At 44.1% G+C, this 17490-nt stretch overlaps 1 protein-coding gene across 3 annotated transcripts in view; it reads right to left on the minus strand.

Moving 5' to 3' along the window:
* Nucleotides 1-17490, minus strand: part of Ntrk2 (neurotrophic receptor tyrosine kinase 2) — a 334118-nt gene that overhangs the window by 127649 nt on the left and 188979 nt on the right. For all 3 annotated transcript variants that reach the window (XM_021180131.3, XM_029468409.2, XM_021180130.3), the window contains exon 13: nt 16203-16391. In XM_021180131.3, coding sequence (XP_021035790.1) covers nt 16203-16391 — 189 coding nt within the window. The remainder of the gene's footprint in view (nt 1-16202; nt 16392-17490) is intronic.

Here is a 17490-nt window from a genome sequence, read left to right on the forward strand (position 1 = left end):
GACCCGAAGAAGAATGCAGACCAAAGAGGACGGTAAAACATCAGCAAAGGAGAAGTCAGCCCAGTTAAAACATATCTGCTAACAGAAGTGTGAGCTCATCCCAATCAGCCTGCCCACCCAACGTCATGGGTGTCCACCGTCTGCTGTGTCTGTGGTCCAGAAAAGACATCCCCAGTCTCTGACAAACATCTGGGTTAGCAGATTTGCAACAATGTAGATAATTTATAAACACTGGCTGGAACTCAAGGATTTGGTTGTTAGAAAAAATCTCTAGGTGCTCTCTCTCGATCTCTTTCTCTCTCAATTGCATACATTTATTGTGTTTTGTCTTGTTTTTTTTATTTTTAAAGAAACATGCTGGGTGAAACGTCAATCACAAAGCACAATGTTGCTTTGCTGTCACCTCATGTCCTATAGTCTCTATCATGCCTCTCTCCATCAAAGTGATATCCCAAGACTCTGGTCATTTGGTCACTTCCCACTAGAATATCCTAGAGTCAACTCTGCTTAGAATGCAAAGACCTTTTATGGTAGGGAGAAACACTGGTTATTTAAACTGTATGCAAGACCAGTTTTCAGTCATCCTACAAGGTTTTTTTTTTAATCGAGTTTTTTTTTTAATGCACACTGCCTCAAATTCATGATTTGTGTCATGATAAATCACGAATGAAACATGTTTGACAGGTGTTGTGGTGGTAGCGGTCCTGGTCTAGAACTGCATTAGGAATAGATTCTATAGTTACAATGACAAGGTTCAAATCATGGGCCTTCAACCTCTTAGCCACACACCTCTGAGCAGCTCTGTGACTTACTTTCTTTTCTGCAGCTAAAACAATAACCATTAAGAATAAATCAAATGAGAGAAAAAAACATATGAAGTACACTGTGGAGATGCTGGTATGCTTTGTATATGTGTACATGTTTGTATTTGTGGTATACATTGACATGCGTGTGGTACATACATGTGCACATTTTCGTGTGGAGGACAGAAGTCAACACTACGTATCTCCCTCAACCCCTCTCCACCATTCTTGGAGACAAGATCTCTCATTGAACCAATAATAGCTCACCAGTTTGTATGGTCTGACAGGCCAGCAAGCCTAGGCATCCTCCTGTCTCTACCTCCCCAGTGCTGGGGTCACACATGCATACTGCAGTGGTAAGTGGCCATTTCTGTAGGTGCTGGGGAACCAAACTCAGGTTCTCACGATTGAGTGGCAAGCATTTTACTGACTACTTCCTTGCCTCCCTGATGCTGGGGTGTTTAAACTATAATAATAAGTATTAGTTATTGTCCAGCTGACAAAGTTAAATATCTGCTGACATTTAAGACTTGTAATGCTAGAATGGCACAAATCTTGAAGGTATAGACCCTGAGTCATTCAAATTTTTACTAGCTCCTAGAAAGGAACCACCTGACAAACACTTGGATTTTTAACTGTTACTTGAGGCTCCCACAACCTGTCACGATGTCCTCTCCTGTGCTCTGACATTAAGTCCTCTCAGTGACCGTTGCTTCGAGATTGCTGAGCGTGTCCACCCTACCTCTAAACTTTTCTCAAATTATTCTATAGTTATTCTTCACATCTTCATTTACTTGGGTTTCCTTTGAGAATCTTGTATGTATGTCCCTACCTCCACACTCAGGTATTCTCCAGATGAAAGAAAGGCACACTTGGAATTTGAGCGTGGAGCCTCTGGGAAATTGTTCCCTCTTATACAAAACATTCTTGAAGCCCAGTTCACAGCACTAAACAGAAGAACTGTCAGAATGCCATTGGCTTCTGAGGTGTAATAGAAAAGAAAAATAAATAAATAGGGAAAAATAGCTTTAAACTCACTGTGAACGGGAATGGCCACAGCAGCTGTTAATAAGCAATTAAGAAGGTCTAGCCTCTGCTGCTGCTGGGATCATAGGCTACCTGTGGCCTGAAACCCAGGGAGGTAGAGACAGCTCACACACCCCACCCCCAACACTCCAGCAGGATGAAAAGCATAGACAGATCTCCTATGCATCACCCACCAGCTGTTCACCAGCTTTCTAGGTGCTGACCTTCCAACAGAAGTTGTCAAAGGCCTCATCTGCTCACTGAACAGCCGATGGTTGTGGACTTACAAAACTGTCAATAAGTGTTTATTCCAATCTACATTTTCAGTATCGCCCAGTGAACCACCGAGTTCCTGGTAAGATACAGCTTCCTGACTACACAGTCATCATCCAGCAGATGTTTGACTACACACACTGAACCTGAGTGGAACTTCCGTCCTCAGTGCCTCCCACCCCTCGCCATCCTGCTGTTTCCTTGTGAAAGGTCCCACAGAGTCTTACTAGTCAGCGGTGTGTTTTGTAACATCGCACCAGAAAAAAAGTTTCCCCACTGGCAAAAGTATCTAGATGCATACAAACACACGCAGCCCCCAACCCCCAGCCCCCAGCCCTCAGCCGGGGTAGGGGAAGAACTCATTAGAGTCTCTCGGAATCTTTCAGCATCTTCCCTCTTAAGCCTCATTTTAATTGGTCTCTGCCAGCTGCTTTGCTCTCCAGGCTGCACCTCCACCAACCCAGGGGCAGTGCTAACACTGCAGCCTTGGGCTATCCATGAGCAGAGGTCCAAGGGTCTGGGAGTCCCCAGTAAACACTATTTCTTTTGTGTTTGTACTTGTCCTGCTGAGCTTTGAGCTGGAATTGAGCAACTCAGATCGCCAACTCTGGCATTTCTAAGTGATCAATAGAAATAAGAGAGTATGCTCTGGGTCAGAAAATAATCGTTCATTTTGGCTAACCTCAGCACCATGGCTCGTCTGTTACTTCCCAAGCCCAGAAACCACTGTTGGATGACTGTTTTGGAGAAAATGTGTTGCTCTAACTGTCCAAAGACAAATGAAAGTAGAAGTCCCATTCCTGCATGTGTCATGGTAGAGGTGCTCAGACTATTAACCCCTTGATGTCCCCTGGTTTTATGGAGTCCCTAATTACACTCAGGAAATCATGGCATTTATCAATGCCAACTCATGCTCTCAAAGAGACTCCCTAACGACTTAGGAAACAATGAGTGCCTTTCAGTGAGCCAGCTGGGGATGGGAGAAGATTGAGGGTCTGCCCACCCAAAACACTTGGAAGGGCTTCTGTCCACAGAGCACGGATGAAAAGATAATGTCTAGCTCCTCCCTTTCCTTGGACTCCTGGAAAATCCTGGTGTGAACAGGTACTGAGGGCATTCGGCCATCCTAGTGTCACCTGCGAAAACTCCCCCAGTACAGCTCACCATGTCCTGCAAGCACAGGATTCTGGAAAGCTGGCTCTCAAGCTGAGCTAGGAAGGGCTGCATGGTAGCTGCAAAGTCACTTGGGAAAGACTTTTCTATGATCTTCTCTTCTCTTCTCTCCTCTCCTCTCCTCTCCTCTCCTCTCCTCTCCTCTCCTCTCCTCTCCTCTCCTCTTCTCTTCTCTTCTCTTCTCTTCTCTTCTCTTCTCTTCTCTTCTCTTCTCTTCTCTTCTCTTCTCTTCTCTTCTCTTCTCTTCTCTCCTTTGCTTTCCTTTATTTTTCTTTTTAATTTTAAATTTATTTTTATTTACTTATTTGTTTGTTTGTTTGTTTGTTTTTGAGACAAGGTTTCTCTGTATAGCCCTGGCTGTCCTGTAACTCACTTTGTAGACCAGGCTGGCCTCGAACTCAGAAATCCGCCTACCTCTGCCTCCCGAGTTCTGGGATTAAAGGTGTGCGCCACCACGGCCCGGCTCTTCTCTTTTTTAAGGAGGAAAAAGCATGGCAAAAATTTCAGATTAGGTTTCACTCAAAAGTAAAAAACAAAGAGGAAAATTACATGATTTTAATTAGCAAAAAGCAAGACTAAGGACTCAGTATTTGTGATACTTCATGACTTCTGGTAAAGACCCTCGTGCAGTGCTTCTCAACCTGTGTGTTGGTAAGGGTTCCTCTTTCACAGGGGACATCTAAGGCCATCAGAAAGCACAGGTATTTACTCTAGGATTCATAAGAGTAGTCAAATTATAGTTATGAAGTAGCAATGAAAGTAACGCTATGTTAGGGTCACCACACCATGAGGAGCTATATTAAAGGGTTGCAACATTGGAAAGGTTGAGAGCCACTGCTCTAGGGGGACAGAACCATCTCTGCTGGCAGGAAGACTGTGTCCACCCTTTCACAACAGGTCCTCAGGCTGGCCTACTAACCACGCCCTTTCCTCCTGGGTCAAGTTGATTACCTGCCAAGAACGCATTGTCATCTGAAGTCCTTCTTGTCTGGAGGTGAGTGGCTTCCTGTATGTCTCTATAATCTCACACACTGCACTTCCTCTGGCAGAGTTAGAAACTTCTAGAGTTAAAGTTTCCACAGGACAGGAAAAGCCAGAAAGAGTCTGACTTCTTGGACTCCTGGGACAAAAGCTCTCCTGTATATGAGAGATATTACTTGAGACCATTTCTACCCACTAATCTATCTGAGCTTTGCTATTCTCGTTTGCTATACAGATGAAAAGCTCTATCCAGAGGCATGGAGTGATTTTTTTTTTTAAATATGAAAATATGACCTACGGAGCCTAGGAGAGGAAAGGCAGGTATAGGTTAGATACAGGAGATTTGAAAGTAGCAAATACAGGCATTATGGAAGAGCTTGTGGGCTAAAGGGGCAACAGGGTGGATGGAGAATAACCTAAAACCAACAGGGCATCCTTAACCTGGCAAGTGTAAAGCTGAATGTGAGTCTCTGGAGATAAGGCAACAAAGCAAGGTGTGGCAGCTCTTAGAAAGTCCCACTTTCTGTCTTACCCGATCCCTTACACAAATTATCCCCAAATGTAATGCGCAGTTCTAACCTAACACCCCAGTTTTCAATCCTTTGCAAAAGCTTCTCTCTCTCTCTCTCTCCTCTCCTCTCCTCTCCTCTCCTCTCCTCTCCTCTCCTCTCCTCTCCTCTCCTCTCCTCTCCTCTCCTCTCCTCTCCTCTCCTCTCCTCTCCTCTCCTCTCCTCTCCTCTTCTCTTCTCTTCTCTTCTCTTCTCTTTGTGTCTGTCTCTGCCTCTCTTTCTCTCTCTCTCCTCTCACTCTCTGCTCTCTCTTCTCTCTGTGCTTATCTCTGTCTCTCTCTTCCTCCCTGTTTCCCTCCATCTCCCCTCTCTCCTGCCCCTGTGTATGCGTCTGTCTCTTTCTCACTGAGGAAGGTCACATTTTTTAAAAAATACAATGAGATAAGCCCGCATGTCCACCACCGCCGCCACAGCAAACATCAGAGGATGGGTCATGCGGCAGGCAGATGCTAACACTGGCTGAGCAAGGGCACATTAGGGACTCTGCTCTGAGGGCTGAGCGAAGGAAATGGGGTGAGTGTGGAGGAACAGTTAAACCAGGAGCACAGGAAGGGAAAGAAGACCAAGGGACAATCGGACAATTGGCCGAGCTGTTTCTGTATACAACACAGAGCTTCCCAGCAGACAGAGGTTTACACAAGATCCAGGCCACACGAGGAAGTGAGATTCTCACATAACAGAATTCAAGAACACCAAAACGTCTCCAGTCGTTGAAGTGAGTGACTGCTTAGTGCAGGATGAACACATTTCGATTGTATAATCGAAAGCAAGTGTCCAGCACGAACATAACCAGACGTTTCCTGGAAGGCAGGGTCTGACCCTGAGCCATAGGGACACATCTCCCTCCTGTCCCCAACCCCATGGATACCCTCAGTTAAGATTCTATTTGCATCCTAGACTTTTTCTTTTACAGCTTGTCTTTTAAATGTCGCATGGGAATGTTATTTCTTGAGTGCCTGAGGTTTTTGACATCCCTCTAAACTCCATGTTTCAGGTGGTATTCTCCCCCCCTCCCCCTCCCCCTCCCTCCACATTCCCACCCCACTCCCTCTCCCCCTGGGCTGGGTCTATCTAAAGAAAGGTGTGGAAACTGCAAGCAATCTAGAGGGGCTATGTGGGACACCTGTCCCCCATGGAGACAATTCTTAGGGGACTTTATGGGGTGTTTCCAGGAATCCGAACAGTAAATTATATCCTCAAGTCCCTAAGAAAAGTGACAAAACCAGAGCGGGAGGCCAGATATCCGACACACTTGTCTTTATTAGAATACGCATTTGGCTCTGAATGATCAATGTTACAGGTTCCAGTAAAGCGGTTCTCATTAGCATAAGCACTCCAATACAGGAAAATATTCCAAGTCCCACCAACCACATGTCCGTGTGGACCAGCACTGGAGTTTCTCAGAGGAAGACAGTACACATGTTTTGAGTGAGCTCTGTTGCTTGAGCCATGGGAGCTGGGATGAAGTCATACAACATTCCTCTGTGGCATTGCCCCAGCCTTACCCCATCCCTGTCCCCTCTCATGAGAACCTGTGTAGCCCCAGAGGAGGGGACTGACAGAGTGGCAGGAGTTGTTCAGGGAGTGCAGGGCTTCTTGCCTACAGCAAGGAGGCAGGATAACCCAGAGTGTGTCCTGTGGACATGAGGGTTTCATGAAGGAATGCCAGCCCAACCCATACTCAATGGCCCCCAAACCCTTCCTCTCCAAATGTGAATGTGGCATGGGAAACAGCCTCACCGAACCCAGAAACAGACCCCAAAGCTCTTCCTCATGGTAGGGTGAAAACCATGCAAAGATCTCCTAGGCCGCAATGTGGATTTTGCCGAAGCGGGTAAAAGCAGCTCACGCTAGGATCCTAACATGACTGACAGTTCCAGTTTATCAACTGTTAGAGCCGAGTGTAGGTAAGATCCACTGACAAGAACTGGAGAATATAGATAGCAGACTATAGACAAACCCAGAGAAGGAAAATTCAGCGAGTTGGGGATCTTATTTCCTTTGCATTTGGCTGTTGTTTTCCTTCCCAGAGTTCAGGAGTGCAGAATGCTAAGACTTAGCTAGCTATTCATCTGGAACACCTTCACAACACAGTCTTTTCCTACACAGTCTTTTCCTGTTTCCAAGCCAGCACCTATCTGGGAAGGTCAGTGTACAGTGTGACGAAAGGAAAAGCGTGTAAGGAAGGGCTTTTGCTCTCCACTTGTCCATGGAAACAAGGAAAAGCCATTTAAGCAACAGCTATCAACGGTTATTTCTACAAATATAAGAGGATGGCATTGATGGGACTAGGAACCAGGAAGAAATAAAACCATTAGCTTCATTAACCCCAGGACAGAAAGAAGAAGGGGGTAGGAAAGCAGGGTTGTATTCAAGGAAGTAAACTTGGGGTCAAGAATTCTGAGACCTGCAGCTCAGCTGACCTAGGTACTGGGTAGAAAGCATGATTTTCAGTCCTGCTCTGGGCACTTTTTCCTTTGCAAGTAGACTGGAGGCGGATCTACTCTAAGAGTGAAGCATTGTAGCGAGAGCAAAAAAACAAAACAAAACAAAAAACCCTCAGAAGTATAAATTGTCTAAACATCCATTACTCTGTAGGAAAACTATCTAGGTGGCATTTTGTAACCTCCTCTCATGAAAATAATCCCTAATTTGAAGACTTGGGACAATGGGAATATGTGGTACTCAGTCAAAATGCCAGCATCATCTAATAACGATCCTGGGTTCTGTTTCAAGGCATAGGGAAAGTCATGGGTGTGGCCAAGTGAATGCGTTACACAAGAGCAACAGAGTAACAACCACATTGCCTTCCACCCACAGTGGTAACTGGCCATCCAGGAACTAGGTTAGGTCATTGGGATTGGGTTTCACCGAGGACCCATCTCTACCTCTTTTTTCAAAACCACAGTCTCTTATACATCATGAGAACAAGTATATTCTGAACATATGGATGAATCCTGACAACCTGAATGCCATTTGGGAAGTATCAATAGCAAAATACCTTTGTACACCTCACTACTGAACACAGTTCTTGCTGAGGGAGCCCCAACTTGAGAGCAGACTCCCAGAGAATCATAGAGGGAAGCTTCAGGGATGGAAAACATCTGGAAATCTGAGCAGCCAGCTCCATTAAATTTGGCTAGGTCTGAATGGACACCCCTGCCTGCCAGAGGTCCTTTCTCAACTCAGGAGTCCCGAGGAGAAGAAAATCGATGCCCAGATACTGCAAATGTAACCAGCCTGGCCATTTAAGATCTGTAGACCCTGGAAGGGGCTGGCTAGGTTCCTGGAGCATTACATGGGGAACAGGAAGCCATGGTGCTCCTGAGCCTCGGCTGGGGGACAAATAGAACTGAGGGAGGGTCAGAAATCACCTTGTGTTTACCCTGAACATGGGCTCCTTGTCTGCCTTGTCAGAACAAGAGAGCTTCTTGTTTACAGGGATTTCCCAGTCCACAGCACAGGGCTCGTATCTTCTTAATACGCAGAATGTGAAAGAGTAGCCTTCCCTGAACTTAAGACCCCCCTCCATTGGACCTAATATGTCTGCCATGCCCAGCTCCTAGTTCTACAATAACCTCTCTGCACTGCAAGCAAATTAGAAGTAGTAGGCTAGAAGTATTACACATAGATCCTTCCTCTATACTTACTGTCAACCCACTCTATAGACATGTTAACAATGCCCACACTGAATACAGGGCACACTAAGCTCAGGGCCACAGTAACCTCGATAGCGAAAGGCTGCTCACAAGACCAGACATCCCCAAGCCTGAACACGTCAGCGTGAGCAGCTATATCTGATAGGATTATAGGTGGCTAAAATGTCACCTTTGTTCCTTGTGTCTTTCAAGTTTTCTACTATTATTTATGCTATAGTTTTTATGTTTAATTCAAATTATCTTATTTTAGGGCACTGAATGGCAATTGGAGTGATTAAGATATAATTCGGTCTAACTAGAAAAAAAAATCATCAGGTTTATACTAACTAGTGTCACCAGCTCTCTGTGGTTTGCTTGAGACTCTCCCGATTTAAAATTGAACTTTGTCACACTGAAGGAACTGCAGCAGCCTTGAGCCAGCCAGGACGGGCTGTCACCCTAATACTTAGATTCCTCTTTGCTTTCTTATGTATAGCATCTTCTAATCCTTCCTTCCACACAGGAGGCCAAGAGCTTACACCCAACAAAGCATAGAACACTCCCCAGCAATAGATGCAGCCACAGAGAACAGATCTTACTAAGTATCGCTCTGGGCTGCTGCCTCAGCTCCAGGGGGAAGTTCTCCAAATTAAAGACAAACTTCCCAGGTACTCATGGTGATCTGAGCGCTCAGAGAAGTACTGTCCTCCCTTGCTTTTCCTGTCTACAGGATACTGCAAAGTCACCTATATAGGAAAGAAGTTATGACGACCAAAAGCAAAACCAAAGGAATCAACAAAAGCAGTACCACAACGTCACTCAGCTCGGAGGTTGACTGTTCACTAACCAGGAATTGGGGTGGAGTCCCAGTCTAACAAGTGATCCTAGAAGCAGCCCACCCATAGGGCCACCTCTAAGCTGGAAGAATCAGTAATGCAGAGACAACTGTCTCTCACAATGAGAAAGCCTAGGCTTTTGGGACAGTTCCGAAAGCACTGAGCCTTACAACCTTCAACTCTGTCACCTTCTACTTGAGGAACACTCAACTGTCCAGAGATTCTGGGTGACGTGTGCTTCTTAGCAACACAAGGCAGGCTGCTGGTTTACATTTGTGTTTGCTGTGATGGTTCTGGTCCACGGTCTGCTGGCACATCCGAGAAATGAAGCTCAGCTAAACTCATGTTGCTAATGCAACAACTCCAACCAGACTTAGTCTCAGTGAACCAATCGCATTCGTACCCTCCACACACTGGGACACCCCAGGTCATCACTGGCGATTTGGAAGCCTCAGACTGACTCTGCTGATGTGCTCTGGTGCCCCTGTGATTATCTTGGCGGGTGGAGGATGCTGGAGTAGAAGCAAGGCCTCTCAACCTGCATCCATAATCACGACTGGTTTTGCTTCTCAGCTCTCAGGTACAGCATTGGGGTGTTTTCTGCAGGAGGACTAAGTAATCCTGAGATGGGTGCTATTACTTTCTCTCTCATTTTTTTTTAAATAAAAACATCACCCTGTGAAAAGCCAAGAATGCGATTTTACTTAGCTATGAATGTGCTTCAAAGTACAAAGTGAAGTTTGTTATATGACTTACACTTTGTATGCAATGATGCAGCATGTATTCATTTCCCCGTTCGACTAGGGGATGCAAGCTGCTTTTTAAAGCATTGTTCCATAGCTTCTTACTGTCTTGTCTGGAGTTGAGATTGACTATGATATTGGGTTGTTGTACTTAGCAATGGGGGTCCACGGCACCGAGAACTGTATTGGGACCTACAGAATGCAGCAGTGTGCCATGGTGGCCCCCACAGGATGAGTTGTCCACGCTGTGTGCAATAAACAAAGCAATTTCTAAGCATCTCGAAGTAACAACTATTCTTTCTATCCTAGCCTTGTGCTAGGTAGAATAGACTTAGCTTCTGTGTGAAGTATAGGCTGCAGCCTTCCAGGGTACACAACCAATTCCCAAAGCAGCTTTTACCTGGCCAATTAAGTGCTTTAAAAAAATGAAATTGTTTTTTAAAAGTTAAAAAAAAATAATGAATCAAGGTAAAAGAACTCTAAACCAATAGTGTCTACTGCTGTACCCTGGCCCTGACCACTGAGACGGACCTCAATCACATGACTGCACTAGAGTCTGACCTCAGTCATGTGACTGCACTGGAGGAGTCTGACATGGCCTGGTGCAGCTCTCTGATGTTCTGAGCTTCTAGAGTCCTAAATGGAATTCAGAACCTTTGCTCGTGTATGCTCTAAGCAGTTTCTCAAATGTGTTGAAAACCTCTGTCATTTTGCGAAAGCTCTCACTTGCCTTTGCTGGGAGAAGACTGACAGAGTGGACATTGTAATTAAGAAGAATAGGACATGGACTCCGTGATGTTTTCAACTACTGCTCAAATGTCCCCTCTCTTCAGAACATCAGCTTTCCTGCACCGTGGCTGGCCAGCAAGCCTGTGCCTACCTACAAAATGGTCTAATAAGCATCTGCTCAGTGGGGGAAATACACAGCTGTACCTGAAGAAACATGGGACCCATACTGCAGAGAGGCAATAAATGTCCATTTCATTGAAAATAAAGTCAACTTTCAAAGTAAACGTAAAACAACTTTAAAATTCTTGCTATGATTCTGCCTCTAAGAGTGGTTAGCCATAGGTGTGTGCAGAGGACATGCTCTTCAAGACAAAGATATGAGGGTGTGTCTTAGAGACAACCCCACTTAAATTTAGGCACAGGATTTAGAACCCTAGAATAATTACAAGGCTGTTGTGGAAGGAAACACAATTTTGGGAACAACAGTAAGTCTACAGATAAAACACAACCCCACCCACCAACTCAAGACACGGTTTGGGAGTTTTGCTGGTTAATAGGCTTGGTTTCTGCTTTTCAGCTCAGAAGGTGTGCTCCCATCACACCCTGTCAAAATCCCTCTCAACAGGCAAAGCAAGAAGAAGATAGCACAGCTACCCTCGAGCCAAGTCTGTAAGTCCTACTGGTCAACCACCCTGTGCTGTCAGACACTGTGATTTTCAGACACATCTACACAGGCTAGTTGAATAAAGACCAACTCCAGACTTGATGTTGCTGAGCTCCTCAGCTCCATCTTGCCATCCTGATTGATCGAGGAGATGGTCTATAGTTTAAGTGACACAGCACTTTGAGGGCTTAGTCATTAGAGCACTCTGTTTTGTCCTGGGAAGGCAACTTCTTGCTTGGCTAGTTATGGAAGCTAAGGAGTGACTTCCAGATGCTGTCTGGCCAGAATTTGCAGATAACCATAGAACTCTTCTCCTCCATCAGCCTTGGATTTAGCCTCCTTTGGTTCCTGCAGTGACGCAGGAGCCTCCAAATACCAAATTATTATCAGGCGGTCTTGGGGGAACCTCTGGGCCCTGCAATAAAGTAGACAGACTTTCTATTGGAAAGTGCTCAGGAGCGATTCAGCTCTGTTCACATTGCTCTAAGAATCTTGCAAACCATCTCTGGACTTGGTAAATGAAAATTACCACACAGCTCCTGATAGCATAAAAGTGTGTCACAGGGCATGGTTGCTCATCACTCCTCATGGCAGCAATCGTATGTATGATTTAAAGAACCCTAATCTCATCATGATCGATTGTTTTTGTTCATTGTTTAGAGCAAAGCTACATGAGGACTGAAGCTCTATCACTTGGGCAGAGCCATTTCCAAGCATTGTCTACCAAATGAGGTGTTTACAGCAGGGGCCTTAAGGCCCAACTTAGAGGGGCACTAGCAGTCCACAAGCCACGTCTGACTCATGCTGAGGCATTCTTACTTGCCCTGCTTTGCCTTTGAAATCTTGAGGCATTCAAATATAAATAAATAAATAAATAAATAAATAGCCACCTTAGGGAAATTTGGAGCATTTGGTTGCACCAGACCCATGCCCCAGTGTGGTCTTTATTAATTCATATCATTTTTCCATGACACCCCATTCTTCCTATTGACTCGCCAGATTCCCGAAAACCTGGATTCAATCTGGACCTTCCTGAAGCACAGCCTATCTCAGTGCTCATCACAATGCTTTAGATCTTGTGATAATCCAACTCAGCCTCCCTAGTGAGTGTCACTGCAGTCAGGGATCGAGCCATCACTTCCACCAACCCTCTGGTTCTAACGGCATAGGAGTATCACACCTTATCAGTAGATACTTAACGTATTGGGATGCACTGTCTAGAATGTACTCTTACACTTGAGTGAAAGGAAGCAGATTTCTCTCTTGGGGATATAAAACGTGAAGTCTACACTCAACCCCTTTGGCCATAGCATCAGCTTCAGGAAAGATCAGGCGTCATAAGAGTGTTTGGTCCAAGCCTGTAGTGGATTCAGACAATGGTGGTGATACACAGTCTAGTGAGATTTGCCTTAAGAGCATGAGGAAAAGGCGAAGCTATCTTCAGAACCTTTGTAATAATTTTTTTGTGTCATCATCAAAACATCTTTTGGGAAGAACCCTCCTTGAGGGGTTATTAGAAGTTGGTTTATTTAGGATAGTCAATAAAAATCGCCTATCTGCAACTAATCGCTCAGAATTTCATGGATCTCAAATGAGATATACCAATGCATGTGCAGTGTCTATTAGTGAGCTTTGAAATTGCTCAATTGGGATGATTGTGACTTGTTTAGTCAAAGATTTCATAGATCTTATTTTTCTAAGTTAAGTTGCCAAATACTGTGTTAAAAGTATATCTAATAAAAACATGTACACATGTTCGGTAGAAATAAAACCAATAAAAAAGGACTGTGTAGAATTTTTGTTACAAATCCATTGGTAACTAATACTTCAGCAATAGATAGCCACATCTGGTCAACATCTGGTTGATGTCAGAAACCCACTATGTCCTGTGCTAGGTTAAGGGTAGCAGGTAAAGTCACTGCTTTCCCAGAGCTAAAGTTTAATGTAAGCAAGACCCCAGAGACACACAGTCAAATGTGGCCATAGTCAGACACAGCACAGGACAACACAGGCAGTGAACAGACTGGAATGAACACAGGGTGGGAGAGGGTAAGTTCTCCTTTGTTCCCATTCCTTTGATAGAGTATCTATGGAAGATCTGTACTTTTTAAAAACTGTTTTCAAAAATCATCAAAGACAATGTCTGGAAAATAGATAAGACGTGTCTGTGAGTACTAAGCCTAGAAGGATGTTTGGGTAGAGGGCTCAGTGAGACATTGTAAAGGGAAAGCCAGAGAGACTTGGTGCTCCAGGGCCCAGGCCAGAGGCTGGAAGCTGAGGAGAAGCTATCCCTTCCATGTGTGGGTGGCACATCATAGCTAAGCCACGTAACCAAAGGCCTCCAGAAATAACCAAAACATCTTCTGAAATCCCCATGGATTCTCAATTGAAAAGATGACTCTTGCAAACTTCCTCTTGGGACTCCGAGGAAACACTTTCTGTGGGGTCACAAACTCTGTGGCCACCCACCCACTTCTTCTGCATAATTATCTTCCGGTGAATAAAGGAAGCTTTCTTTTCAAAAAATTACTTCTTTTGTCTTTTGAGATTATAACATAATTTACAATTTCCCCCATTTCCTTTCCTCCCTAGAAACTGTCCCAAATACCCAGTCCTTGCTCTTTCAAATTCACAGCCTCTTTTTTCATTAATTCTTGTTATATATAATTTGTTAATATATACTACAGATCATATAAAATGCATATGTCTCTATCAGTCCGTGTGTGTGTAAATATATATATATATATATACATACATACATATATATATATGTATGTGAGTGTGTGTGTGTGTGTGTGTATGTATATATGGTAGATAGATAGATAGATAGATAGATAGATAGATAGATAGATAGATAGATAGATAATCCATAGATACATGGATAGATATAGACAGACAGACAGACAGACAGACAGACAGACAGACATAAAGGTCGATAGATGATCCATAAATACATAGATATAAACAGACATATGACAGAGATATATTCCTAAATATATACAGCCTGCAATCTATGTCTTATTTGTATATATGTTTTCAGGGCTGGTCCTTTGACATTGGATAATCAATTCATATGCTCTTCCCCATCAAAGACTGCTTCTTCCACTTTCAGCATTCCTTAGTTGTCTGTGGTTCTTGGTGTAAGGCTATGCCCTTTGTGATTGCCTCTGTCCATATTAGTGTGTCTATTGTTTTTGCTCATTTGTTCTTATTGGATACTTTGGACCAACAGTCTCTGCTTGATGACACAGCCTAACTTCACCATTGAGAAGGAAAGCAAACTTTATATTGGTTATAGTCAACTCCACTCTCCAGCCTTGAGCTGATGGAAGTACCACACAGCCTAGTCTTCATGGAGAAGGTTGTGTCAAAATAAGATACTCCTAAGGGAAAGACCCCAGATTCTCTTACAGAAGTATCTTGCTTTTTCTTCACATTTGGCTGCCATTTGAGATGTCTGCTAGGCAGACGTCTCAAGTATCCTTGGCAATGCCAAACTCTACCAAGAATGCCTAATTCTAAACAGTATTTCCTCTTCCCTTGGCCATACCATAGTTATTACATCATGAATTTGAACTGCACTTAATGTTCAAGGAGTAGACTAGTCTTTAAGCATCCTTGTATATGTCTCATGTCATATAACAAACTCAGGTAAAATTGTTGGTGGGGCCTGGTCTCACATGTCACAAACTTATAATACTGTTATCTCTGATACTTGGCTCCATCTCCAATATTAAACATGCCTTGAGATAAATGTAAGTGAATAGAAAGAAGAGATATCTGTTCCTTATGTACAGAGAGATGTCATTTCTAAGCCCTCTCATCCAATGAGTTTTCAGCCAAGAATCAGTCTTCAAACCTAACGTTATAATTGTCCTCCTTAACCTCTGAGAGAGTGCATTGGAGCAGAACATAGGCAGGATGTGGAGGAGCAGCTAGACAGAGGATAGCCACCTCATCTGTGCCAGAGAGCCCCTAGATCAAGACCACCTGATGTCCTAACCCCAAGACCTCTTATTCATATATAAGAGAAGTCCTGTGTCCCAATGAAGAAAGCCTGGGTGTTCACTATGCTTTACATTTTCGGCTGCTCTTAAGGTCTTGCTCCATGTTTTCTGTCTGGTCAGTGGCTCAGAAGACAGTAGAATGGGCCCAACCTTACCAGTAAAGGATGCTGGGTTAATATCATTATTAAAAGTAAAAGTTATTCTCCTTCTTATACTCAACTCACACTGTTTGATGTAACTGTAGTGACATTACAAGGCCCCAGGATGCTAGAAATTAGGACTGAGAAAAGTACACAGAACTACCCCCCAAATCAATACCACCTGTACGAAACACAGAGCCTTCCTGGCTGCCTAGAATGCATGCTTTAATTGCTTTCAATAAGCCAGATTTACGCTACATCAATTGCCTGTCAACTGAAAACGATGTGTGTGCGTTTCTAACGACACTTCTGCTTTCTGTCTCCATCCTTCTCCAGATAAGAATGCTTGATTACAACTTCATGTTGACAAATGACTGTGGAAAACGGATTCCAAGAGAAGTCCATATCTATCCCAGTTCCCAGCCCAGCAGGAGACAGACCCTGAGAATCCCCCTGAGTGACAAATGAAAGAATCTAGCCTAGAGGCCAAAGAGTGCGCAGATCCTCAAAGATTCCACTGCCCTCAGCCCCCGGCCAGCATCATCAGAGGCTCTGATAAACATAACCGTTGAAACAACTATGCAGCAAATGGATTGATAAGTATAAACAGCTGTACTTACATGTGTCTGGCTTGAGCTGACTGTTGGTGATGCCAAAGTACTGGGGGTTTTCAATAACAGGAATCTTGGTCATTCCAATAATGACAGCGTCGGGACCGCCCTCCGAAGAAGATGGAGTGTTACTCCCATTGGAGATGTGGTGGAGGGGGCTGGCAGAGTCATCGTCGTTGCTGATGACCGAAGCTGGGCCTGGAGGTGGAAGAAACATAGACAATCTGTAATTTAATGGCTTTGGTTGAACTTTAATTCACATACTGAAATTCCAAATGTGCAATTTCACTGGGCTTTGGTATGTTCACAGTGTTTCAATTATTACTACAATCTAATTTTAAGATATTTCCCATGCCCTGGTTAGTATTTATCTCACATTTCCCTTACTCCCAGCCCCAGACATGCACAAATTTGCTTTCCTATTGAGTTAACAAATCTTGGCATTCCACACGAGTGCAACCAATGTAATTCATGACGTTCACTTGGCATCATGTTTAAAAGGTTAACTCTTTCTCCCCCCCCCCTCTCTCTCTCTCTCTCTCTCTCTCTCCCAATACTTCCTTTTCATTGTTGAATGATCCTAAAGTGTACAGACATGGCACGAACCGCTTATCTGACCCTCTGCCCAATGAAGGACTTGAGACTCATTGACTTATAAGAATTTTGCAGCTGTGAACACACATGTACACACTGTTGTGGTGACACATGCTTCCATTGCTCTTGTGTGAGATTGGTAAATCCTAGGAAAGACAGTTTGAGGGTCTGCCAAGCCAGTTTACAAAGTGGCTGCACAATGTTGTCAGTCAATCACCAGGAACATATGAGGGTTCCAATTTCTTCATTTCCATTTTCTGAAACTGCACCTGCAGTGACAGAACCCAGGACCCTTGGTTATATGCACACCTTAAGAGCCCCCTGTCACTGAACTCCTGGCTCAAACCCAGGACACCTGTTTCTCCAGGGACTGAAAGAGATGTTGCAAATGTGGAGATCTGAGTTCCCTAACCTCACAGATTCACTCACCTTCTTTGTGCCTCTGCGTCTGCTCACAGTCGGGTTAGACTGTGCTAGAAAGTACCCAGTTGTTATTATTAGGGACTGGAGCGCAATTAGGTATGAAAATGCATTACAGACTTTAAAACGCTTTACGTACAGTAGTGGGTAGGGACCTTGACGTTATTGAGTTCCCATTATATTATAGAAATAGCTCAGTCTTTTTCACAGAAGAGATTTTTAATCCAGTGCCTCAGATCCACGCCCCTGTATTCACCCCACTAACTTTTGTCCAACCAGTATG

The sequence above is a fragment of the Mus caroli genome, unplaced genomic scaffold (genome assembly GCF_978045245.1).
Source record: "Mus caroli unplaced genomic scaffold, Mus_caroli_1 scaffold_15, whole genome shotgun sequence".
Classification (NCBI taxonomy): Eukaryota; Metazoa; Chordata; class Mammalia; order Rodentia; family Muridae; genus Mus; species Mus caroli.